The sequence below is a fragment of the Microcaecilia unicolor genome, chromosome 6, assembly GCF_901765095.1.
Source record: "Microcaecilia unicolor chromosome 6, aMicUni1.1, whole genome shotgun sequence".
NCBI classification, from domain to species: Eukaryota; Metazoa; Chordata; class Amphibia; order Gymnophiona; family Siphonopidae; genus Microcaecilia; species Microcaecilia unicolor.
The window spans coordinates 167117993-167143434 of NC_044036.1; the positions used below are offsets into that span (position 1 = coordinate 167117993).

At 45.2% G+C, this 25442-nt stretch overlaps 1 protein-coding gene across 1 annotated transcript in view; it reads left to right on the forward strand.

Moving 5' to 3' along the window:
• The window catches only part of RAB43 (RAB43, member RAS oncogene family), a 30033-nt gene extending 11974 nt beyond the window's left edge, over positions 1-18059 (forward strand). Inside the window, exons 2-3 of the mRNA XM_030206081.1 lie at positions 719-902; positions 15834-18059. Of these exons, the coding sequence (XP_030061941.1) occupies positions 719-902; positions 15834-16087 (438 nt within the window). The 3' untranslated portion in view covers positions 16088-18059. The remainder of the gene's footprint in view (positions 1-718; positions 903-15833) is intronic.
• Positions 18060-25442: the final 7383 nt, after the last annotated feature.

A 25442-nucleotide genomic window follows, 5' to 3' on the forward strand; every position in this document is an offset into this window, starting at 1 on the left:
GGGAACCTCACAGGAACTGCTTCCGTCCCTGCGGGTTCCTCGGGATTCCCGCGAACCCCGTTCCCGTGCAATTCTCTAATCTGAACCCTGGCCTCCCTAGTTCTTGGCCAGCCGCTCTAAAGACAGGGTTACTACTTAGCCTTTTGGTTAACCACGATGGCCTGTTACTTTAAAACAGAGTGGCCAATTCTGGCCTTCTGAGCCCACACCTAGCAGGTTTGCTGGATGTTGTTCAGTTAATTGCATAAAATGTATTTGCATACTATTGAGGTGATGAGCGTGGAACTCTGCCTCATGCATATTTATTAGATATTTAAAGCAATACATCAATTTATATTTCATAGCATCTAACATCCTGTGGTAGAAAACAAACAAATGTCCTGAAACCTGTTTGAGGCCTTTGAAGACCAGGGTTGCCCTGCTGTAAAATACTCAAACTTTAGTGCACTGAAGGGGTTCATGCAGTTCTGAGATCCTGAAGGCAGCTGTCAGTTTCACTTGGGCCATTTTATCAAACTTGCAGGTCATGCCTTGGAGTGTGCTATTGAATAGTGCTACAGCAGAGCCAGTGTAAAATGTCGCCTCACTCCCCCCCCTCCCGCTAAACTGGTGACGCTTTATTCATCTCTTCTACAAATGTACAAATGAGGTTTAAATGAAGGAGAGGGAGCTTACCTGTGGTTATGTGACTTACCGGGGTTGTGGATGTTTATTTTAGTTGCAGATCTGGGACACCGCAGGCCAGGAGAGATTCCGCACAATCACGCAGAGCTACTATCGGAGCGCCAACGGAGCCATCATAGCCTATGATATCAGTAAGAGAGAATCCTTCCAGTCCATTCCCCGCTGGATAGAAGATGTGAGGAAGTACGCCGGCTCCAGCATTGTCCAGCTGCTCATCGGTGAGTTCAGCAACTTACTTGTATGTTCTAGATTTTAGGCTGCCCTGCGTTTAAAAAAAAATCTAATTTTAAGCAGCTAAAAAAAAAAAAATTTGAAACGGTAGTGCAGTGAAAATTGGCAACTGCAGTAAATGCACATAAAAAAGAAGTCTTCATCTGTGCTGTGTCCAATCTTCCCAGCTTCCAGAATCTGCAGTAGGATAGACGCCTTGGAAAGTGTGGATAAAATGAGGTGAGAACAAGCAAAATTTGAATGGGCCAGAATTTGGCAGCTAAAATGTAATGATAAGAAAAGCTAGGCCATGCGTATTGGGCTGCAAAAACCCAAGAGAAGAGGTACAGTATAGGGGGTGAAGCACTTCTCTGGCAGATTCTCACCCTCCCCACTTCCTGCTTTTATTATGTAGACATTTAAAGAGGCAGGTGCCTGATTTGTTACACTTTTATGTGGTTAGTGTGTCTAAAACCTTGCCTGGTTGGTTTTCTTCACTAAGAAGGCTTTTTATCTTGCTTCTGTGCTGTTTTTGTATGCCCTGACTAGATTGTAAACTCCACAGTACAGGAGCTGTCTCTTACTCGTCTTTCGTTAGAGGTGGGCACAGGAAACTTTCTTATGCTCTGTTTATTGAATGTCTTCTTTTAAAAAAATTCATTTTGTTTAATTTCACTAAAATAGGGACCAAAACCCCCAATTTTAAAAACCACAACTCCCCCCCCCCCCCAAAAAAAAAGCCCCCCCTCCCCCCCCACACACACAATAACACAATAGAAACAGCTCTGTTGCTGCCACTAGAAATATTTTTAAAAAGCTCTTAAGCCCTTCCAATAATCCACATCCAAACCCTTTTCCTTTTGTTTACTCCCATCTGCTGTTGTTTTTGTGTGTGTGCACAAGCAATTGCCTGTCACACCTGCCCTACTGCACTTTCTCTAAATGGTGGTAGCAAGCCCTGAGGCTGGTGCCATTTCTACCTTGCAAGGAAGTAGCATGTGCTAAAAACTGGCTGCAGTGGGACAGGAACAACAGTGGATCTCAGCAGAAGGTGATAAGAGAGAATGTCTCAAAAGATTATCAGAGTGGGGAGAGGCTGCAGAGAGCTGCGAGATGGGAGAAAGCGGGCGATGATGAAAAGAATGGTGGATAAAAGTTTACCAAGCAAATCAAAACATGAATGACATTTGTTCATGTTTTTTTTTTCTTTTATTTCAGAAACAAACTGACAGCCCGTCCCTTGTAGGTGTACAGAACTATAGAAATGATTATTAGGAAATGGGACTTGATTTACCTCCTTTTTGTGGTTAGAATCAAAACGGTTTACATATTATTATATACAGGTACTTATTTTGTACCTGGGGCAATAGCGAGGTTAAGTGACTTGCCCAGAGATACAAGGAGCTGCAGCGGGAATGGAACACGGTTTTCCAGGTTCTCAGGCCGCTGCACTAACCATTAGGTTCTTCCGCTTGGTGGTTGGTAGTATGGAAGGTTAGAATATGACTAGCATTTGCTTTTATGAGACCCTGAGACAGGGCTGGCCCAGCCACTAGGTGGACCAAGCGAGTACCATTTTCTGTCCCCTTCCGCTCTGCTATTTTATGTGTATGTTTGTTTATTTGGCACTTGTTATAACACCTTTTAAGATAGAGATGATCAAAGCAGTTTACATGACCAAAATAAACAAATGAAAGGAACTGCAAATCTGAAACAGGAGAGAGGAAAAAGAATCAGATACACAGGAGTCATTCTGCTGCTGACACAGACCTGCAAGTCAAACTAACTTGGAAAGGCTTGAGTAAAAAAAAATGAGCCTTTAGTCCTGCTTTTAAATAAGTTCAGCGCGAAGGTGAAACAGGAGGAATTTCCAGAGAAAAGGGACTAAATAGAAAAAAGCAACTCTGTTGAGTCATGGCAAATTGTGCACAGATAGTCAGGCAGTGTTTGGGTCTGAGCAGCGACATATGCGGGGAAGTCAGTGATGCAAGCTAGAGGGGCTGGCCAGTGTGCTAAGATTAGAATCTTGAATTTAATCCAGTGTGCAAACAGGAAGCCAGTGGTGGTGATAGAAGAGACTGAGAGGACTAAGATGGTCAAAGCGTCCAGCATCGAGATATGAGTGTATGGATCCAGGCAGACATTGCAAACACTCAGAGTAGGACCTTTAGGCACAGGCCTGTACTCAAACTCTGCCGTGTCCCACTGTTCACACAACAGGAACTTCTGTATGGGGGAGAGGGCAGGAAACAGCAGTACTTGAGCACGGGCTTCTGTCTGAAAGAACCACGCCAGAGTTAAGTGTTTGTAATGTTGGGCCGGATCCAGTAATGGCGTAGAAGGCAGGAAAGAGGTTTTAGGGAGTGGACTAGGGACAGAAGGTGGGGAAAGAGAAAGTTTCTGAATGGGGTTAGGAAGTAGAAAAGGGAGATTCTAGCCACCTGGAGGGAGGGGGAGATGGGGAGTTGTTGGACCATGGGGGGAGGGGAGTGGGGAGGAGAAAGGGAGATGTTGGACTATGGGGGGAGGAGAAAGGGAGATGTTGGACTATGGGGGGAGGGGAGTGGGGAGGAGAAAGGAAGATGATGGACTATGGGGGGAGGGGAGTGGGGAGGAGAAAGGAAGATGATGGACTATGGGGGGGAGGGGAGTGGGGAGGAGAAAGGGAGATGTTGGACTTTCAGCAGCCCCAGGGGAGAGGAAAGGGCACATGGCTGAAGGTTTCCTTAAGGCATCAGATACCATTAGGCCAGCTCTTCCCGGAGGCCCATGCCTGTCTACAAGAAATGCTTGTTGGACCCTGAAGAGTAGGCTGCAATTTATTTTTTTGTTACATTTGTACCCCGCGCTTTCCCACTCATGGCAGGCTCAATGCGGCTTACATATTGTATACAGGTACTTATTTGCAATCCGTTAATAACTGGGTGAACCTTCAGATAAACCCTGACTTTCTTGCAGTGTTTTCAACCCTGAGTAACAAAAAGTCTATAGATCATTTCCATATGGATTTGTGTGAGGATTTAAGTAATAGTAGGGCTAGATTTACTAATATGTATTACAATGTTATTTACTGCTTAGGTCTCATTGTATGTAGTAGAACTTATTTACCAATAACACCCATTAATAGTTCCTGTTAGGAAAGCTGGCTGTCTTTTTTTTTTTTCTCTTAAGGTCAGCTTGCTTTATTGCCACTGTTCTCTTGGCAGCAAATCCTGACAAAAACAAAATTCTCTTTACAGCAGCGTTTCTCAGGCTTGTCCTGGAGTACTGCTTAGGCAGTCTGGTTTCCTGGAGATCCACAATTAATATGTGGGAGATTTGCAGGCACTGGGACCAGGCCCAACTTGTGAAACAGTCTTTGAACACAGGCTGCAGCTGACTGTTCAGATGGACATATTCTTAAGAACATAAGAATAGCCAGACTGGGTGATACCAGTGGTCCATCTAGCCCAGTATCCTGTTTCCAACAGTTGCCAATCCAGGTCACAAGTACCTGGCAAAAACCCAAATTCTTCTCTGTCTCTGCCCTTAGGGTAGTCAAAAGAAATTCCACTTGGAGTGGCAGCTCCACGAGGACCAGCAGTAATGACGCCAACAATCACCAGTACAGCAACCAGCACAAAATATATTAGCACATCAACCTAACGCAGCCGCGTTTCGGCATCTGCCTTCGTCACAAAGTATATGGCTATGATTCAACAGTCGTGCAGTGCACTGTGTTTTTGTGTAATAAGATTTATTACCCCTGATGCAAGCGGATGCCGAAATGTGGCCACGTAGGGTTGATGTGCTAATAAATTTTATCCTGGTTGCCTTATGGGGTGTTCGTTGGCATCTTTACTGCTGACTGTGTGGCCACTCCAGGTAGTATTTCTTTTGACCCTCTTTCACTGCCTCAGACATCTCTGCCATTAAGGCATCCAGCAATTCATAATCCACAATGCAATGTTCAGGGGATTGTTCTGGTTATGCAGGTACTCACCATCTGAACCATGCATGCTCTTCTTGGTATACTCTTAACTCCCCCACATTTATTTATTTATTTAGATTTTGCTCACACCTTTTTCAGTAGTAGCTCAAGGTGAGTTACATTCAGGTACACTGGATATTTCTCTGTCCCAGGAGGGCTGACAATCTAAGTTTGTACCTGAGGCAATGGAGGGGTTAAGTGACTTGCCCAAGATCACAAGGAGCAGCAGCGGGATTTGAACCAGCCACCTCTGGATTGCAAGACCGGTGCTCTAACCACTAGGCCAGAAGTTGTCTTCTGGAGGTATATCTTTTCTGCCACCACAGTCTCTCTCGCTCTCTCTTTCTCTCTCTCTCTTCCTTCCTTCCCTTTCAGTTCCCCTGTGAGACTGAAACTGAAAGAGTCACCTGCTAATAGACAAAACGACAGCAGACAAGGTCCTCAAGCCCCGGCTAGTTTGTTGTTCTTTATGCAGTGCCGATTCCCAAACCTGTCCACAGTTCAGTTTCAAGGATATCCGCAAGGAATTCGTATGTGAGTGATTTGCATATATTTAGCCTTTAGGGATTGCAAATATATCTCATGCACAGGGACTGAAAAATATGCTTGACAGCTGAACATCTGCAAGCAGCAGCAGTGTAGAGAATCCTCCCGCCCTCCCAGCCTAGAGGAGCTGAGCCATGGAGTACCACTGGGAGAGGAGAGCTTGAAAACTACCTGATCCAGGCATAGGGCCGTGTCAGGGTCAGAGCAATGGAAACAGGAGGAAGGTTGAAACAAGATCGAGAGATAGAAAAAGGGAGGGGAGAATGAGTAAAGGTTAGAGCTGGAAGACAATAGGAGTGGAGAAATACTGGAAGGAAAAAAAAAAAACATCTGAGGAAAGCAGTATACATAGGATGAATGGCAAAAGGGAAGCAATACAGAAAAAGAAAATAGAGGAGAGGAGACCGGTCTGTAAGTAAGGTGAAGAACTAAGAAAATGAGAAGGTAGAGAAGAAAGCATAGCATGAGGGTAATGGCATCCGTTGGAGGAGAGGAGAGAGGGAATCTGCAGGTGGACTGTTCCTGATAAACCAGATAGCAGGTGTCTCCTTCCCAGTGGCGTAGCCAAGGGTGGGCCTAGGCCCATCCACTTTGAGCTCAGATCCATCCAGTAGCAGCACACCTATGATGTGGCTGACAGGGATCCCCAAGCCCCACCAGCCGAAAACTCCCAACAACTGGCCCTCCAGCATATCTTTTAAATAGCAGATCTTCACCTGCAACAACTGATACTGCTTTCACCAGCCCACAGCTTTCCCTCTGATGTATTCCCGCCTATGCGGAAACAAGAATTTGTGTGTATTAGTTGCTGCTCACTGCCAGTGAAAATCTGCTATTTAAAAGATATGCGGGAGAGGGAGGGATATTTGAGAGACCCTATGGCATGCAGGTGAGAGAGGGAGAGACTAAATCACTTGTGGGCCCAGGCCCACCCAAAATTGGGTGTCTGGCTACAGTGGAGGAGTGGCCTAGTGGTTAGGGTGGTGGACTTTGGTCCTGGGGAACTGAGGAATTGAGTTTGATTCCCGGCACAGGCAGCTCCTTGTGACTCTGGCCAAGTCACTTAACCCTCCATTGTCCCATGTAAGCCGCATTGAGCCTGCCATGAGTGGGAAAGTGTGGGGTACAAATGTAATAACAACCCCTGCTCCTTCCACACACACTTCTCCATCGGCGCTATACCAATTGTTCCAGCCATGTTCTTACTTATTCCTCCCCAACAGTTTTGAGGCAGGTAGAGAGTGGAGTCTGAAGTCTCTGAAAAACAAACATCATAAGACAAGGGGTATCCAGGTTCAGTCCCCAATGGCAGCAAACATACCAGGCATTCAGGTCTAATGGATATACATGAGAGAGATTTACATTATAGCTGTTGTTCGGTAATGATTTAATTATGATTAATCAGGATGCTCTGGGTGGTGTAGGTGCTGCTCCAGGTTTAAAATGATGGCTGCAGCCTGTAGTGAGGTGGTTGGGGGGATGGTGTAGTGCAGGAGAGGTGAGACGCTGGTCATGGAAAGGGGAGTAGGGTGAGAAAGGGGAGGTGCTGATCACCCAGGGGGTGGGGACGGGGAAATGCTGGACTATGAGGGGGAAGTAGGGTGTTGAGCTGCCTGAGAAGGATGTAGATACACAGCTGAAGGTTTCCTTAGGGCATCAGCTACTCTTGGGCCTAGGGTGGAGTGAGGGCATTCTGTCCGACTATATGGGTAGATAGCGATATTCAGCCACTATCCAAAGTTGAGCACAGATCGTAATTAGCAAATGAACCATTAACTGAGGGTAATAACCAATTATTGGGATTAACTGTCAATAATTGGGATTTGCGTGTGCATCTGCCTGCGCATTATAACCCCAATAGCGTAGCGTGCAACTTGAAAGAGGGTGTGGCCAAGGGGGCAGGGGCGTTCTGAAAAGTTACACACAAGAGTTTTATAGAATAGTCCCATTTCTTGTCAGGAGTTGGGTGCCGTCATTTTCACCAGGTTTTCGGCACAGAAATTGGCTGTAAGCATTATTTATAGAATACTGTGCCACACTGATTATTTTCCGTGCCAATTTTTCTGCACCATTTATGGGATGCCTCCCTTTCCATATAGGTTATATTTAATTTAGGCGAGAAAAAAAAAAAGCTGCCCTAAATGAAACTGCTTAGCTGTACAGATTGTAGTGGAATGTCACCGCTATACGTTTAGCTCAGTGATCATATGGATTTTCAGTGCCACTGAACACACGTATAGCAGCGGTGAATATTTTATTTATTTGGATTTTGCCCACCGTGAAATATTTAAACCCCATGGTCAGTGAATTTATATTGCTCACCAGGCACACCTTCTCTCTCTGTGTACCTCTTCAGAAAGACAAACCTTCCCTATGAGACCCTCTGCTAAAAACATTGAACACAACTAGACCCAGGACTGAGCCACATCACTGCTAACCTCCCTTTCTTTGAAATAAACCATTTTTATGAGCTGGACTAACACTATATTGGGCCCTAGACAGATATACATTTGTGCCCCCTCCCCCCCTTACTGTAGAGCCCCACTTTTTTTTCTTGCATCCTCACTCACATTTGTTTTCCTTGTCGGGGGGATGGGGGGGATAAGGTCTTCATTCATTACCTCCTTCCCCTGCCCCCCCCCCACACATTTTCCCTCTCCAGAAGAAAAATGTAACAGGACAAAGCCTAGTTGTGGGTGTGGCAGGGTAAATGTCCTTGGCCTGAAAATCTCCCTTCACTTATGTGCATAAATACATTTGTGCAAATGAACTTCATTTCAGCCCACATTTTCAAAGGGAAGTTCCATTTATACGAGACAGTCCACAGCAGAGATGCTGAAATATATGCACACACATGTTCTTGAGTCACACACACATGCATCTGCATGCCCTCTCACTCTACACACACTCGCATGCACACACTGTCACGTTTCAGACAGACACACATTCTCTCTCCCCCTGGTGTTGGGACCGGAGTAAAGGGTCTGCAAGGTCTAATAATAACACCCCTACAACAGTGGCGTAGCCAGACTGCCAATTTTGGGTGGGCCTGAACCCAAAGTGGGTGGGCACAAAATTTTCTCTCAACCCCCCCCCCCCCCCCCCCAGCAAAATTTAGTCACACTCAGATGCATTTGTCACACAGGGTAAAGTGCTGCTTTTCAGTGCATCCGATTTCAGACAATTTATTTAATAGCCTAATCCTTTTCAGTGAGCTTTCAGAGGCCAAAACCTCCTGCCTCAGGTCAGTATAATGCTGTTATGGTATCCTCTCCTGACCTAAGGAAGGAAGTATTGGTCTCTGAAACTTTATTAACACAGGTACCATATTACTTTATCCTAAATTAAAAATAAAATTATTTTCTTTACCTTTGTTGTATGGCCATTTACTTTTTCTCATTGTGTTGCTCCCAGTCTCTAGATTCTGCTTTCCTTCGTTTTCCGCTTAACTCTTCTGCCAGGGTTTCCTGGCCATTTGTCATTTTTCTCTCCTTTTCTTTGCTTTCTTCAATATTTTTCTGCCTCTCTCTGTGTCCAGATTTAATTCATTCTTACTATCCATTCTTTAATTTCCTTCATCTACTTATGGCTTTTCATCTTTTTCTCACCCTTGTTCTCCCCATGCCCCTTCCTCTTATTCTCCAATCTTTCACTACTCCCCCTTTTCATGCAGCAGCTCTCCTCTTTCTCTCCCCATCCTTCCAGTGTCTCCCCTCTCTCTCCCCATCCTTCCAATAGTCTCCCCTCTTTCTTTCTGCATCCTTCCATCGTGTCACCTCTTTCTCCCTACCCTTCCATCCAGCGTCTTCCCTCTTTCTCTCCCCATCCTTCTACCCATCTACCCTCTCTCCTGATCCTTCCATCTAATGTCTCTCTCTCTCTCCTTCTAACCAGTGTCTATCTCTCTACCCTTTTCTGTTCAGTGTCCCTTCTCTCTCCACATCCTTCCAGTCTCTCCCCTTTTTCTCTGCATCCTTTCATCCATCTCCCCTCTTTCTCTCCCCATCCTTCCATCCAGTGTCTCTCTCCCCATTCATCTGTTTTCCCTCTTTCTCTGCCATCCTTCCATCTGTTTTCCCTCTTTCTCTGCCATCCTTCCCTCTTCTCTCTGCCATCCTTCCGTTTCCCTCTTTCTCTGCCATCCTCCCATCTGTTTTCCCTCTTTCTCTCCCCATCCTTCCGTTTTCCCTCTTTCTCTCCCATCCTTCCGTTTTCCCTCTTTCTCTGCCATCCTCCCATCTGTTTTCCCTCTTTCTCTCCCCAATCCTTCCGTTTTCCCTCTTTCTCTGCCATCCTCCCATCTGTTTTCCCTCTTTCTCTCCCCATCCTTCCGTTTTCCCTCTTTCTCTCCCCATCCTTCCGTTTTCCCTCTTTCTCTCCCCATCCTTCCGTTTTCCCTCTTTTCCTCTGCCATCCTCCCATCTGTTTCCCTCTTTCTCTCCCCATCCTTCCGTTTTCCCTCTTTTTCTGCCATCCTCCCATCTGTTTTCCCTCTTTCTCTCCCCATCCTTCCGTTTTCCCTCTTTTTCTGCCATCCTCCCATCTGTTTTCCCTCTTTCTCTCCCCATCCTTCCTTTTCCCTCTTTTTCTGCCATCCTCCCATCTGTTTTCCCTCTTTCTCTCCCCATCCTTCCATTTTCCCTCTTTCTCCCCATCCTGCCATCAATTTTCCCTTTCCCGATTCAGGCCCACCAACCCCAGCTCCCATTGCCGGCCACTGCTGCTTTTCCTGATGAGCAGCAGGGCCGGTGCTACAAAAAGAAGAAGCGCTCAGCTGACTGAGCTGAGCGCCAACGCTAACCCGACGAGAAAAAATGTTTTAAAAAAAACGCGGCACCGCAAGCAGCCTCGAAGCATTGGCTGCTGGCTCTGCAGGCTCCTCCTGTCTCTTACGTCACTGCCCCTGCTTCGCTCCAGGGTCAAGTGTTAATGATCATAGATGACCGAGTATATAAGTATTCAAGGAGAGAGAGTTAAGTGTTGTCCAGTTCTGGTAGTAGTTTTGATTGTGTTGGAGGGTTCAGGTGTTTAGGTTGGATCGTTCCGGTATGCCTTTGTGAACAGGTTGGTTTTTAGCAATTTCCAGAAGTTTGTTAGGTCGTGCGTTGTTTTCATGACATTTGGAAGTGCATTCCATATTTGTGTGCTTATGTAAGAGAAGCTGGATGCATATGTTGTTTTATATTTTAGTCCTTTGCAGCTGGGGTAGTGGAGATTTAGATATGTGCGTGCAGACCTTTTTGTGTTTCTGGTTGGTAGGTGTATAAGGTCTGCCATGTAGACTGGGGCTTCGCCGTGAGTGATTTTATGAACCAGGGTGCAGATTTTGAACGCAATTCGATCTTTGATTGGGAGCCAGTGTAGTTTTTCTCGCAAGGGCTTGACACTTTCGTATTTCGTTTTGCCAAATATGAGTCTGGCTGCGGTGTTTTGGGCAGTTTGGAGTTTCTTTATGATTTGCTCTTTGCATCCAGCATAAATTGCATTGCAGTAGTCTAGGTGACTCAGAACCATTGACTGTACCAGGCTACGGAATATTTCCCTCGGGAAGAAAGGTTTTACTCACTTAAGTTTCCACATTGAGTGAAACATTTTCTTTGTTGTATTTTTCGCTTGGCTCTCTGGCGTGAGATTTCGGTCAATTGTCACTCCAAGAATTTTCAGGCTGTCTGAAACAGGAAGGGTGTAATCTGGGGTGTTTATATGTGTGGGTTTTTTCGTGTTGTGTGGTGATGAGAGGATGAGGCAGTGTGTTTTTTCTGCGTTGAGTTTTAATTGAAATGTATCTGCCCATGAGTTCATGATTTGGAGGCTAAGTTTGATTTCTGTTAGGTCACGTTTAAAACGGGATGTATATCGTGACATCATCTGCGTAAATGTAGGGGTTGAGGCCTTGGTTGGATAAGGATTTGGCTAGTGGGGTCATCATTAGGTTGAAAAGGGTCGGTGATAGCGGTGAACCTTTAGTGGTCAGGGCACACCATCCCTCTTTTTGAGGGCCATAAATTTAGCCACTCTTAGCAAGCATTCTCACTGGCTTATTACCAAAAATATGAAACTAGAGTTTATGGTACACAAGCATGCGGGTAGCACGTTCATGGCCACCTGCTTAGAATAAAAGTTCTTGCGGGTGGCCAGGGTAGAGTTTTTAATATAAGCCAATTTGTCCCACTCCTCTTTTGTGCACAGAAGTACCTCACCCCTAAACTGTGCCACTCCCCCAGGTTTTTGTAGCCCAAATGTATGACCCCTGCATTTTGTAGCATTAAGTCTTAGCTGCCAAATTCCAGATAATTCTTCGAGCTAGGTCCCTCCTCATGTTATCCACACCATCGGGGATGTCTACCCTATTGTATACTTTGGTATCGTACACAAAGAAGCAAACCTTACCAGACAGCCCTTCTGCAATATCACTTAGCAAGTATGTTAAAATAACCAGTCCAAAAACCATACCACGCATACCAAGTTATGGAGCAGGAACTAGGCTGGTTATGGGTGAAGAATGGGCGTGTACCGCACACTGAGTCTGCTTCTCACTTTTGCATTTAGGACGAGATACTATATATCGCGCCGAAAAAAAAAATACACTAGGCATACTTTAAAATATAGTGAGAATACTTTAAAATATGCCTAAAATTCCACATGGTTTATAGAATAGGCCGAGCGCCTGTCCACATGACTAAATTTAAACTTTGTGTAAATGCTGACGCCTAAATTAGGCATGGACCGGGGTGTGTACTATCACAGCGCACATAGATTTGAGAAACGCCCACAACCTCATTCCACGCCCCCTTTTCAACTGTGCGACTTAGCATTTATGTGCATCACGTTGCAGAATACAAAAAGCAGTTGTGTGCGTAAATTCTAATTAATGCAAGTTGCTTGTTAATTGGCAATTATCAACGCTGATGGGCTTGTTAACTAATTAAGTTGCTTGTGCAAATCCAAAATATGACCTCGGATTTGCGCACACAATTTAAGTCGCGCTATTTAGAATGCAGGGGTTACCATCCCTTTAGTTGGAGGTGGTTAGTGCACACCCTGCCAAAATTGCAAATGTACATAATGCATAGAAAGAACTTTTCTGGGAGGTAACTGCTGGAGACAATCTGGGCCGGTCCTCAAAAGCTACCACACAGAGTTTTGTACTTGCCATCTACTATAATAAAACGCACCCTCAACATTCTGAGGACACTGACGTCACTGAAGTCACTCAGACTCCCAGAACGGTTCGTGGATTCATGGTGGTGAAGCCACCCCACAGACCCGTGCCCCGCCCTCGCGTCAAACGTCATGACGTTGAGGGCGGAAAAAAAAATTTCACTAAACAAACGGATCGCACCCACGCACGGGGAGGAGGAGTTGGGAAACACGCGGAGCGTGTTTCCCTACTCCTCCCCCTGCCGACCCACCCGCGGAAAGGGAAACCACCTCCAAAGCTCCGGAGTCCACAGTTCCGACATCCAACACCCCCCCCCCCGCACGCCAAACCTCAAAAACTAGAAGCCCCGCCCACATAATGGTAAATCCGCCCTGCCCCAACCCCCCCCCCCCCCCCCAAAGCTGCAGGTCAAAAGAAGGAGGTCCAACACCCCCCCGCAACAACCCCCTACTAAGCCACCCACCTTCGCGTTGCTTTGCCGGCGGGGGACCCGAAACCCCGCCAGCACAAGTCCTGTCTGCTGACTACGGCGTCATCTTTGGCGTTGCTAGCCTGTGCAGGCAGCCAGGGCTTCTGTGCGTCTGACGTCCTGCACGTGCAGGACGTCAGACGCACAGAACCCCGCCCTGCACAGGCTAGCAACGCCGAGGATCGCTGGAGGAGTCTGACTCACTCAGCACACACACAGGACTTCTGCTGGTGGGATTTTGGGTCCCCCGCCAGCAAACCTACGCGACGGTGAGTGCGATGGCCACGGTGGGTGGGATGGCGGCGGCCGAGTGCATCGCCGTGGGTGGGATGGCGGCGGGAGGGTGGGGGGCATCGCGCGGAGGAGGCACTTCATTACTACTTCTTCTTCTTCTTCTTCTTCTTCTTAAAAGCAGCAGCATCCATCCATCCATCCATCCATCCATCCATCCATCCTTCCTCCCTCCCTCCTTCCCCCCCCCCCCCCCAAAAAAAAAAAAAACTGAACCATACAACACACACACACACTCTCTCATCCTCATCTGGCACCGCTTCCTTACCCCCCCCCCCCCCCACACACTTACTCACTCTCATTTGGCCACACTTCCTCAAGGCCCCCCCCCCCCCCCCAACACACACACACTCTCATCTGCCAGCGCTTCCTGAAACCCCTGCCCCCCCCCCCCCCACACACTCACTCATCTGGCTGTGGTTCCTGACCCCCCCCCCCCCCACACACACACACACACACTCACTCTCATTTGGCCACACTTCCTCAACACCCCCCCCCCCCCCCAACACACACACACTCACTCTCTCTCTCATCTGGCAGCGCTTCCTGAAACCCCTGCCCCCCCCCCCACACACACTCACTCATCTGGCTGTGGTTCCTGACCCCCCCCCCCCCCACACACACACACACACACACTCACTCTCATTTGGCCACACTTCCTCAACGCCCCCCCCACCCCCCAACACACTCTCTCTCTCTCTCTCTCTCTCACATCTGGCAGCGCTTCCTGAAATCCCTGCCCCCCACATACACACTCACTCACTCATGTGGCAACCCCCTCCCCCACCACACACACACACACACTCAGTCTCTCATATCGCACCGCTTCCTGAACCCCCCCCCCCCCCCCCCACACACACCACATACTCTCGCCTCATCTGGCAGCGCTTCCTGAAGCCCCACCACCACACACACAAACACTCATGTGGAAACACTTGATAAACCGCCCCCCCCCCCCCCCCCCACACACACACCTCACTCACTCACTCATCATTCGCAGCACTTACAGACCCCCCCACATACCCCTCTTCTTCCAAGCTGAAACCCCCAACACACACCCCCCTCCAACACACACACACTCTTTCTCACTCTCATCTGCCAGCGCTTCCTGAACCCCCCTCCCCCCCACATACACTCTCTCTCATCTGCCAGCGCTTCCTGAAACCCCATACACACACACACAGACACTCACTCTCTCTCATCTGGCAGCGCTTCCTGAATCCCCCCCCCCCCCCCCCCCCCCCCCCCCCCCCCCCCCCCCCCCCCCCCCCCCCCCCCCCCCCCCCCCCCCCCCCCCCCCCCCCCCCCACACACACACACACACACACTCACTCATCTCGCAGCGCTTTTTGAAACCCCATACACACACACTCACTCTCTCTCTCATCTGCCAGCGCTTCTTGAACCCCCTGCCCTCCCCCCTTACACACACACTCAGTCATCTGGCATCGCTTCCTGAACCCCCCTCCCACACACACAATCTCTCACTCGCATCTGGTAGCGCTTCCTGAACCCCCCGCACCCCTCTTCTTCCAACCTGAACCCCCCCCCCCCCCAACACATCCCCCTCCAGCACACCAATTGCTTGGGTGCAGTGGCGGGAATCTCAGACACCACAGACAGAGGGGAGGGGGCCTGACACCAGAGAGATACAGGAAGGGAGGTATCTCTGTCACACACACACACTCTCTCTCACATACAATGTCTTTCTGACTCTCACTCTCACACACTCTGTCTCACACTGTATCACATTCACTCTCTATGTGTCACACAGTCACTCACACACTCGCTTGGTCTCATACACACTCTCACAGAGAATCTGTGTCTCACACACTCTCTCTCACACTGTGTCTCACATACGCACTTGCACACACTCTCATTGTCACACACACACTCACACCCAGACTCACTCTCTCTCACACACTCACACTCACACTTTCACTCTGTCTCTCACACAGTCACTCTCACATACACTCTCCCAAACATACGCACTCCAAGGAAAACCTTGCTAGCGCCCGTTTCATTTGTATCAGAAACGGGCCTTTTTTTACTAGTGTATCAATATTTGCAGTTAAGGCTCAGTAAGTGCAAAAATTTACCCCACTTGCTTAAACTGGCCCAGACTGTTCTTTAAAAAAAATGTTTTTCTACAAGCTTATTTGAAACACAGTTATGTGTATTGTACATTATACATAGTATTCTTAATTACTTGGAAAGTAGGACAGTGCCAGGCAGACTTCTACATTCTGTACCCCAAAATTGGTAGGGAGCAATAGAGATTTTAGAGTGCCAGAGTTTAATCATGAAGAGTGGAACTTGTACAGAATACCAGATAAACTCTGGCCTTGTTGGGCAGACTGGATGGACCATGCAGGTCTTTTCTTTATTTGCCGACATTTACTTTGTTATGTGATTATAACCATCCATCAATGAACTCTGGGCGCCATCTTATTCTTAGCTAAGGTGCAATGTAGCTGAATAATTCCATTCTCTTTCAATAGGAAACAAGTCAGACCTGTATGACTTGAGAGAGGTTCAATTGGAGGATGCACAGAAGATGGCTGAACACTACGATATCATGAACGCCATCGAGACCTCGGCAAAGGACTCCAGCAACGTGGAAGAAGCTTTTGTGAAGATGGCCACAGAACTCATGATGAGACACGGAGGCCCAGTTTTCAGTGAAAAATCCACAGATAATATAAAACTCAGCAGCAAAGACATTGTGACAGAAAACTGGGGGTGTGGGTGTTGATGGATGGATTTTATTCTGAGATTTTATTGGATTTTAGGAAGTACTAAAATTGTAGATCTCTCTTCTGATCTTAATTGCTAAATAGTACAATAGCAGTATGCTTACTTCCAGGGACGTTGAGCTAAACTTTGTAGTTCCCCCTCAAAAATAATTCTGAATTTATTTCTACACCATTCCAGTAATGTGAGACCAAGATGTCTCCGTGCACAACAGTTGGGACCCAAGCTCTGAGGGCGAGGTGCTTGAGATTTTTGAAACGGTGGAATTTAGCAATATCCACTCTTAATTTTTTTGTTGTTGTTGTTAAGATGTGAGCTTGGCAACTATTTCTACTGAATGTTATGTGTTCATTCAGCATCACCAGCATGAGCCAAAGCAAGAAGGTTTCAATGAGTTGGCCTTAAGCAACATGTTGAATAAACATGAGCTGCACCAGACATCTTCCTATGCTTGCCAGGTCAATCGATGTGCTGCCTTTCCAGTTAAGAAGGAGGAGCTCTAAACGCCCCCATTCTTTGAGTTCAATGTGTTTTTCTAGGTGGCCTTTGTACAAGAAATAACTTTTAGGTTTGTACTATGAATGACTTAAGTTCTGCTAGCTAAAATAAAATATTGCCTCATTACCAGTGAAAAGAGAAGCACAAGTCGATTTTACCAGACTGTACTAATTGGCCTGAATGATGGTTCTACGGACACCAAAGTAGAGTAGGTGAAATGTTCTCAAGCCCTAATAAGCATTTCATTTGCTTTCTGGTGCTCCCATAGCTGTCTGGCTCCGCTGTTTGCAACTTTTCAAAGGAGCTTTGTAACATTTTTGAGCACAACACCTTGGTTACTGAAGAGGGAGCTCCAACGCTGTGCAATCTGACTCTTGAATTCCTCAATAGCGTTGTACAGCGTGATGGGACATCTTCAGGGCTCGACATAGTTTATAGCTACATCTGGGGAGAAACATGGTATATTGTTAGTGCTTCTTGTAATTTTCCATCAGGTGTGTGTGGGAACACACATTACTATCATACATAAACATACCAATTTTGTAAGTTATGAATAACTAATATCTAGAGAATGCAAGAAGTTTGTAATTGAGGCCTGAATCAACAAAAAGATAATTCATGTTCCCAATCACAGAAAGATTATATATTTAAAAAAATATATGTACTCTGCATACTTCAAAACTATGTGCACCTTTAAAAAAAATTACATGAATGAATTTATGCTGTGTAAAATGTATGTATAGATTTGATACATAAATATTAATTTTTTTTAGTTTGTTTTAAAACAGTGATACATTAGCTTGAGTTGAAGCTGTGTGCCTCTGTTTGAACAGAAAGTCGTGGCAGCAGCAAATATTATACATACTGTATTACAGAAAGTGCCACAAGGCAAGAGCAAACATCAGATTTTTGCTTTAAAGGATTAAACGAACTTGAAAATAAAGGTATGGTCCCCTTTACACCTGGCACAAAAGAGACTACATTCCAGCATTGTGTCCGAGCTGTGAGAGGACCCATTCCTGTTTTTAAAAATGGGCATAAAATCTCTGTCTTGATATTTACTTACTGCACATTAAAAAAAAAAAAAAAAAAATCACACCTGGAATCCAAATTGCAATGTTTCAGTTTTAAAGCAAGGACTTGTAACAGAAGAGCTTGTGTTCCAAGCCTTGGATAGATGAAGTTCTAGTGTGTTCCACAGTTGCAAAAATTAGGAATTTAAAATTTGCTGCTGTTCATGTGCTTCCTTACTAACTGTGTCAAAAAGCAGGGTGAAGCTCTGGTGGCTGTACCTTGCTTGCTGGAGGTGCCTTATAACAAACTGGTCATTGGGAAGGATGAACAGAAGTGGAGACAAGGCAGGGAAGGCAAAGAGGGGCTTCTGTTTACTTGAACACAGCAGGTCTGTTGCTTTCTGTTTTAAAAGATAATATTTTTAATAAAGTGAACAAAGCTTTACAAATGGTTTGTGAAAATCAGGTTGTACTACAAGTTTTATGGTACATTTTTATTTGCTCTTTGCTTTTTTTATTCTTACGTCTGTGATGCAGATTAAAATGTATGTTTATGCATGTTATCGTATCATCAAGTCCTTTACTGTGGTATTTGCTTTCAAGCTAATCTTATATCTGAAGAGACTTGGCCTGAGAGCTAAGATTTTCTTCTTGGTGCAGGAGTCCTCTTCACTATAACAGCAGTGGGTTTTGTCAGTCACTGTTCAGGAAGCTAATTTGGTTTATCAAACTAGAAGTTGCAATAGGCCAGTGTAAGATAAGACATGAGCTGTTTTTTTTTTTCCATGCCTGTGTAATAGTATTTTGAAAAGTTGGGCATGAGCCACAATTTTTTGGAAACGTACAACAAATTGGCACAGCTTATCCACTAGAAACTAGGGAAACACAAACAGTGCTGTGCTAGAAAAAAAAATAGTAGAATCATAACACTGCCAGAATTGCAGAGGCTGCATATGACTAGTAGCGCTATAGAAAGGATAAGTATTGCCATACTGGGACAGACCAAAGGTCCATCAAGCCTAGCATCCTGTTTCCAACAGTGGCCAATCCAGGTCACAAATACCTGGCACGAGCCTAACAAAGTACAAAACATTCTATACTGCTTATCCCAGAAATAGTGTATTTTCCCCCAAGTCCGTTTAATGATGGTCTATGAACTTTTCCTTTAGGAAGCCGTCCAAACCTTTTTTAAACTCCGCTAAGCTAACCACCTTTACCAACTTGTAGCTTCATCGCATGCCCCCTAGTCCTAGTATTTTTGGAAAGCGTAAACAGACGATTCACATCTACCTGTTCAACTCCATTCATTTTATAGACCTCTATCATATCTCCCCTTAGCCGCCTTTTCTCCAAGCTGAAGAGCCCTAGCCGCTTTAGTCTTTCCTCATAGGGAAGTCGTCCCATCCCCTTTATCATTTTCATCGCCCTTCTCTATTATTCCACTCCTACAGTGATTTTCCATCCCACTCTCACAGTGATCTTCCAGCCCAACACAAAATTTGTGTTTTGCCCTGTAGGTGTCATCAGGAGCTGTCAGCCTGTGCATACAAAGTCATTACATTTAGTTATACAGTTATTAATTTACAATAGCACTATGTAGAAACCCAAGTGCACTCACCAGGTATCGAACAATTCACCACTCTTAGTGCGACATAGCTGAAAATCCCAACCCGTCTAACATTCCATTGCTTCACAGAGCACCTTTGCACATGCGTATTCACACAACAAACAATGTCCTGGTTTTATACAGATCCGAGCACCGGCATAGGCAATCACATTAACAACATTTTTGATGACCTTTTCCAGTTGCCTCTGCAAGAAGATTGTATCTAGTAGCAGACAAAAGTTCCCCCAAATTTCGAGCCCTCTTATACGCTATTTTAGGGGGGTCTTTAAATATAAGGTGTACAGATAGCGTCTTCCAATGCTTCATTAACGTTCTACGTAGAACCATTGATTGCTTAGAATATGGTAGAATACATGTCAAGCATTCGTCTTGTTCATCTGTCGAATCATATAATAGCCACTCCCTATGTGTATTCTTAGCCCGTTTTAAAGCTCTTTTTATAACTGATCTTGGGTATTTACATTGAGCAACCCACATGTCTCTAGATTCACCTGCTGTGACTAAAGGAAAGAAAATTATCAGGTAAGACATAATTTTTCATTACAGAAATTCAAACGTAACTGTTAGACTGCTTATGGACCCATGACATGAAAAATCTGCTGATGTCTACATTTTGGATCTGCTACTTTAGTCACAATTTCCCAGAGATGGTCACATTTATCTGAGTGTTGGGCTTGCATATTTCAGGATTACAGTGCATGGATCCTTCTCTCATTCTGCTGCTGTAATACTGTACTTTAAGCACCAGAGTGACAGTCTGAGCCTTAGATTTATCACCTGTTCCACTAGTTTTGTTATAATGACAGTACCTGATCCACAGTGGGGTGTGATAAATACTCTGGAAGGCCCAGTCCTCGTGAGGCTTCCAGATATGGAGTGCTAACTATGGTGCCCTTTTAGTAATGATGCAAGAAAGTAGGAAGGGACATAGGTCAACCAGGAATCAGTAGGACTCCAGATGTAGGTAAACAAAGAGTCTTTATTGCCAGAAGGTAGATACAATGGACTCACACAGTCCTGGGTTTTGGCAACAATATGCCTGCTTCAGGAGTCAAAGCATCTACATATTTAAAACTACATATCTAAAAAGCGTAGGGGATCCTTCCTTGTTGTTTGGGTGTTGGCCCTTTTAATGGAAGGCATTAAGTCCTACCGTGCACTTAGTGCATGAAAAAAAAAACAGGCAATTGCAAAACATGGTCAAGTATTTTGCCTAGAAGTATATGTTATGCTTGTACAAGAGATATGTTCATGAGCAGAGTCTGGGTGAAGGAATCATTTGCGTGCATTTACAGTTGCTTTCAAACAGGGACAATGTCTATGTCTTCAATCTAGGCACTAGTATTTTATAAAAGACACATATGTGCTTCTGTGTCTGTATGAAACAAGCACCTTCTTATAAAGTTACTCTCTTATTGTTGTGTATCATCAACCGTAGCTGACTCAATACCTATACCAGGGAGCCTCTGAATTGCATGCAAAAACTTAAGTACAAGCAATGAAAAGACAATCAGATGGGGCGCAAGAGGAGCGACCACTCCCCCAAACGGCCTTCAAATGGTACCGGTTCCTATTTTTCACATGGTCATGCCTATGCAGTCTATGAGCATGTGCGCACGCCTACACAGTCCACTGCTCCCCCCCTAATGTCACAACCTGGCTACACTTCTGATGGCAATGTGCTCAAACCATGTAACTGATGACTACATGCACTGCTCATTTACACTGGAGCAAGTGAGTCAAGTACTATCCTTATTGTCCAACAAGAGAGCTTAAAGAGGTGGCATTCATCCAGCAGTGGGCCTTAACTCATAGTAGGGGAATTAATGTGTGCTTAAATACTAAGCAGCCTATAGGTATAAAATGGGCTTCTTAGCATTTAGCACACGCTAAGGTCCAAACATGCTTGTGAAGGCCTTAACACTGCTTGATGAATTTCTCCTAAGTCACTACAGGCCAGATTCTATATCTGGTGCGGAAGAATAGTGCTAAACACGGATTTTTATAAATCTCACCTAAAGTTAGTAACGGTTTATAGAATACCCCCCCCCCCCCCCCCCAAAAAAAAAAAGTGATTAAAAATATTACTTGCCAGCCTCAGATGTTATACTCAGGTCTATTAGAATAGCACACGTCCTTGTAACCAAATTTTCGGAGTGACTATTTACACTAAAACCTGGTGAAAATGCCCACACCTAACTTAGGTACAGATCAGGCATCTTCTGTAACAGTTCACGTAATTTTTAGGAATGCTCACAACCCGCCTAGGCCCCTTTTGAAATCCGCACATTAGAATTTACACACACCACGTTACAGAATATGCTTAGAAAGTTGTTTATAAATTCTAATTAGTGCTGATAATTGCTTGTTATTGACCAATTAGCACCAATGGGCTTGTTAATCAATTAAGCTGTGCACACAATTTGGGCACAGTGCCAAATTTGTGCGTGCAAGTTTTGTCACAATATATAGCATCCAGGTGTGAAGAAACAGTGTTTTAAGCCTGTAAAATGTATTGGAGTGGAGGAGTAGCCTAGTGGTTAATGCAGTGGACTTTGATCCTGGGGAACTTAGTTTGATTCCCACTGCAGCTCCTTGTGACTCTTTCTACATGGAATGTTAATGTTGCTATTCCACTAGCAACATTCCATGTAGAAGCCTGCCCTTGCAGATCAGCAACGCGGCCGCGCAGGCTTCTGTTTGTGAGTCTGACATCCTACACGTATGTGCAGGATGTCAGACTCACAGAAACAGAAGCCTGTGCGGCTGCGTTGCTGATCTGCAAGGGCAGGCTTCTACATGGAATGTTGCTAGTGGAGGAGTAGCCTAGTGGTTAGTGCAGCGGACTTTGAACCTGGGGAACTGAGTTTGCTTCCCACTGCAACTCCTTGTGACTCTGGGCAACTCACAATCCTCCATTGCCCTGGTATCAAATAAGTACCTGAATCTATGTAAACCGCTTTGAATGTAGTTGCAAAAACCTCAGAAAGGCAGTATATCAAGTTCCATTTCCCTTTCCCTGCATTATGTTCTAAAGTGTATTTCTCCTATTTGGCCAGCAGGTGGTGGTTCTTTGCTGTAAAGCTGTTACAGAGAACCGAGTGGTTTTTTCTTTAGTTTAACACAAACAGTAAGCACAAAGCAGTATATATTTGAAATCTTGTTGACTAGGCTCTGATTGGCCTGACGTTTGAAATTACCCAGCAGTTGTTGCTGGCTGTTGCTTCAGTCTTAGGCCAAGAGGAAAAAGAGATAGATCTCTTTGCTGAGGCTTGGTGAAATATATGTCCTGACCTTCCCAGCACAGGCCCCCTTTTGCTGCAGTTTGGTAAATGGGGCCCTTAGAGCAGTATTGTTTTCCTAAATAAATAAAGGATGTGAAAAGCAGATGCCATTATCATGGCCGGTCCTAGGGTCTCTGGCGCCCCGCCCCCCCCCCCCCCCCCCGGCAGACTATGAGTTGGCACCCGCACGCCCCCCTCCTCCGGCACCCGCACGCTCCCACCCCCACATCATCTCCTTTCTCTCTTCTCCCACCCTGCCCCCATCCCCCACCATACTGTGCCGCCCTTGGTGCTTTAAATCTTTAATTTACCTCCGTTCCAGCAGCCGCATCATTTGAAAGCCTTGCCCCGTCTCTAGCCTTCCCTCCCTTCGTCAGTTCGTTCTGCAGTCCCGCCCTCAAGGAAATGATGTCAGAAGGCGGGACTGCGGAACGAACTCACGAAGGGAGGGAAGGCTAGAGACGGGGCAGGGCTTTCAAATGATGCAGCTGCTGGAACGGAGGTAATTTAAAGATTTAAAGCACCAAGGGCGACGCGGTATGGCGCCACAGCGGTGCCCTTGAAGGCAGGTGCCCCCCTACGGCGCTTACCGGGTTTGACTGGCCCTGGCCATTATAGTCTAAAATTTGAAGGATTTAACTTGATCCTGAAGAAATGCAGGAAGCTAAAAAAGGAAGCTGTGTTTGATCTACCTAAATTTTGTTTAAGAGAAAACAAAAAACATTAGTTGTTAAATGCAAGGGTTTGGACAATTAATTACCTTTTACACAAGGTCCATGGCAGTATGCCATGTTCCATTCACTTGTTTCTCTGTTATCAGATGGCCAAAAACTTATACCCTCACTTGAATTTTCACTGGTATTTTGGTTTTCCTACAATAAATTTTTGTGTCCAAAAATAACTGAGGAGACTATGAAGCTCATTTTGAAAGCACTTAAGACTTACAAAGTTCCATACTAACCTATGGAACTTTGTAAGTCTAAGTGTTTTGAAAATACACTTCCACGGGGCTCATTTTCCAAGCACATAGTCTTACAAAGTTCCATATGTTACTATCAGGCTCATTTTCTAAAAAGCTAGATGTCCAAAAAGTGACATGTCAGCATTTGGACATTTATCTCACAGAAATGTCCACATCAGTATTATCGAAACCTCTTTTTGGATGTCTTTCTCTGAAGTCCATTAGAAGGATGTCCAAATCTCAAGGAGACGTGTTCAAGGCAGGACTTGGGCATGCCTAACACATGGACGTCTTTCAGCAATAATGGAACAAAACAAAGATGTTCAAGCCTAAAACTTAGACCTTTTGAGCTAGACCTGTTTTTATATAGCAAATAGCTGCAGTGGGAATTGAACCCACTTCCCCAGGATCAAAGTCTGCTGCACTAACCACTCCACACAAGAGGTGTCCCAGTTGACCACTGGCGAGACTCAGGGATCACCTCCCCTTACTCCCCCAGTGGTCACTATCCCCCTCCCACCCCCCCCCCCCAAAAAAAAAAGTGATTAAAAATATTACTTGCCAGCCTCAGATGTTATACTCAGGTCTATTAGAATAGCATGCAGGTCCCTGGAGTAGTCTAGTAGTGGTGCAGTGCACTGCAGACAGGTGGGCCCAGGCTTCTACCTCCCCCTAATTGTTACACTTGTGGAGGAAACTGTGAGCCCTCCAAAACCCACTGTACCCACATATTGGTGCTCCCTTCACCTGTAAGGGCTACAGTAGTGCTGTACAGTTGGGGTGGGTTTTTTTTTGTGTGGGGGTGGGGGGGGGGGGGTGGGAGCTCAGCAGACAAGGTAAGGGAGCAATGGTGAGATGTGTACTTGGGAGCATTTTATAAAGTCCACTGCAGTACCCCCAAGGGTGCCCACAATTCTACCTGATGCCAAGCTTTCTATTTTTTGTTTAATAACATCTGAGCCTTGTGTCTATTGTTTATCATTAGATTTGGGCTTTGAATTCAGATCTATAGATGAAAAGGAGGTCTCATTACACATATCTAAATACCAAAGTGCTATTTTTCCATACTTCATAGCAAGAGTGTACATTCCCTAATTACCTATGCCAATGCAACTGAAGCTTTTACCTCCTCAGTGCATGTAAATGGTTTCATCCCTGTGTAGATTCTCTGATGCCATGTGAGGCTTTCTTTCCAACCAAAGCTTTTACCACACTCAGGTAAATGGTTTCAACCCTGTGTGTATGCTCTAGTGCATTGTGAGGTTTACCTTCCGACCAAAGCTTTTACCAGACTCTATACATGCAAATGGTTTCTCTCCCATGTGGACTTTCTGATGCACTTTGAGATTTACATTACAACCAAAGCTTTTACCACACTTAGAACATGTGAATGGTTTCACTTTATTGTGGATTTTCTTGTATTTTGTACGTTTTGCATTTGGAAGTATTTGTTTGAAAATGGACCAAAAACTAAAACATCCAAATCACAAAACATTTTCCCAAACAGCATTTTCAAATGGAAAAGAGACTTTTTCCCTGTTCTGATTTTGGACATTTTACAAAAAACATCCAAATTCAGACTTAGATGTCATATCCAAAAATGCCCCTTGTGCATTTGATTTGCCCAAGGTCACAAGGTGCAGCAATGGGAATTGAACCCATGTAGCCAGGATCAAAGCCCTTCACTAACCATTAAGCCACTTCTCTGTTTTGGACATCTTGCATTTGGATGTCTTTTATTAAAAAATGGACCAAAAAAAAAAAAGGACGTCCATAGTATTCTCGAACACAAAAGATAGACGTCCATCTTTTTTGAAAATGACCTCCTTTCCTGTTTGGAATGTGGACGTCTTTGTAAAATGTCCAAATTCTGATTTAGACGTTTCTTCCAAAAATGTCCATGTAACTTTGTATGTCTATGTGCTTTGAAAATGCACCTCTATGTAGATTACAATCAAACTCAAAAGCAAATA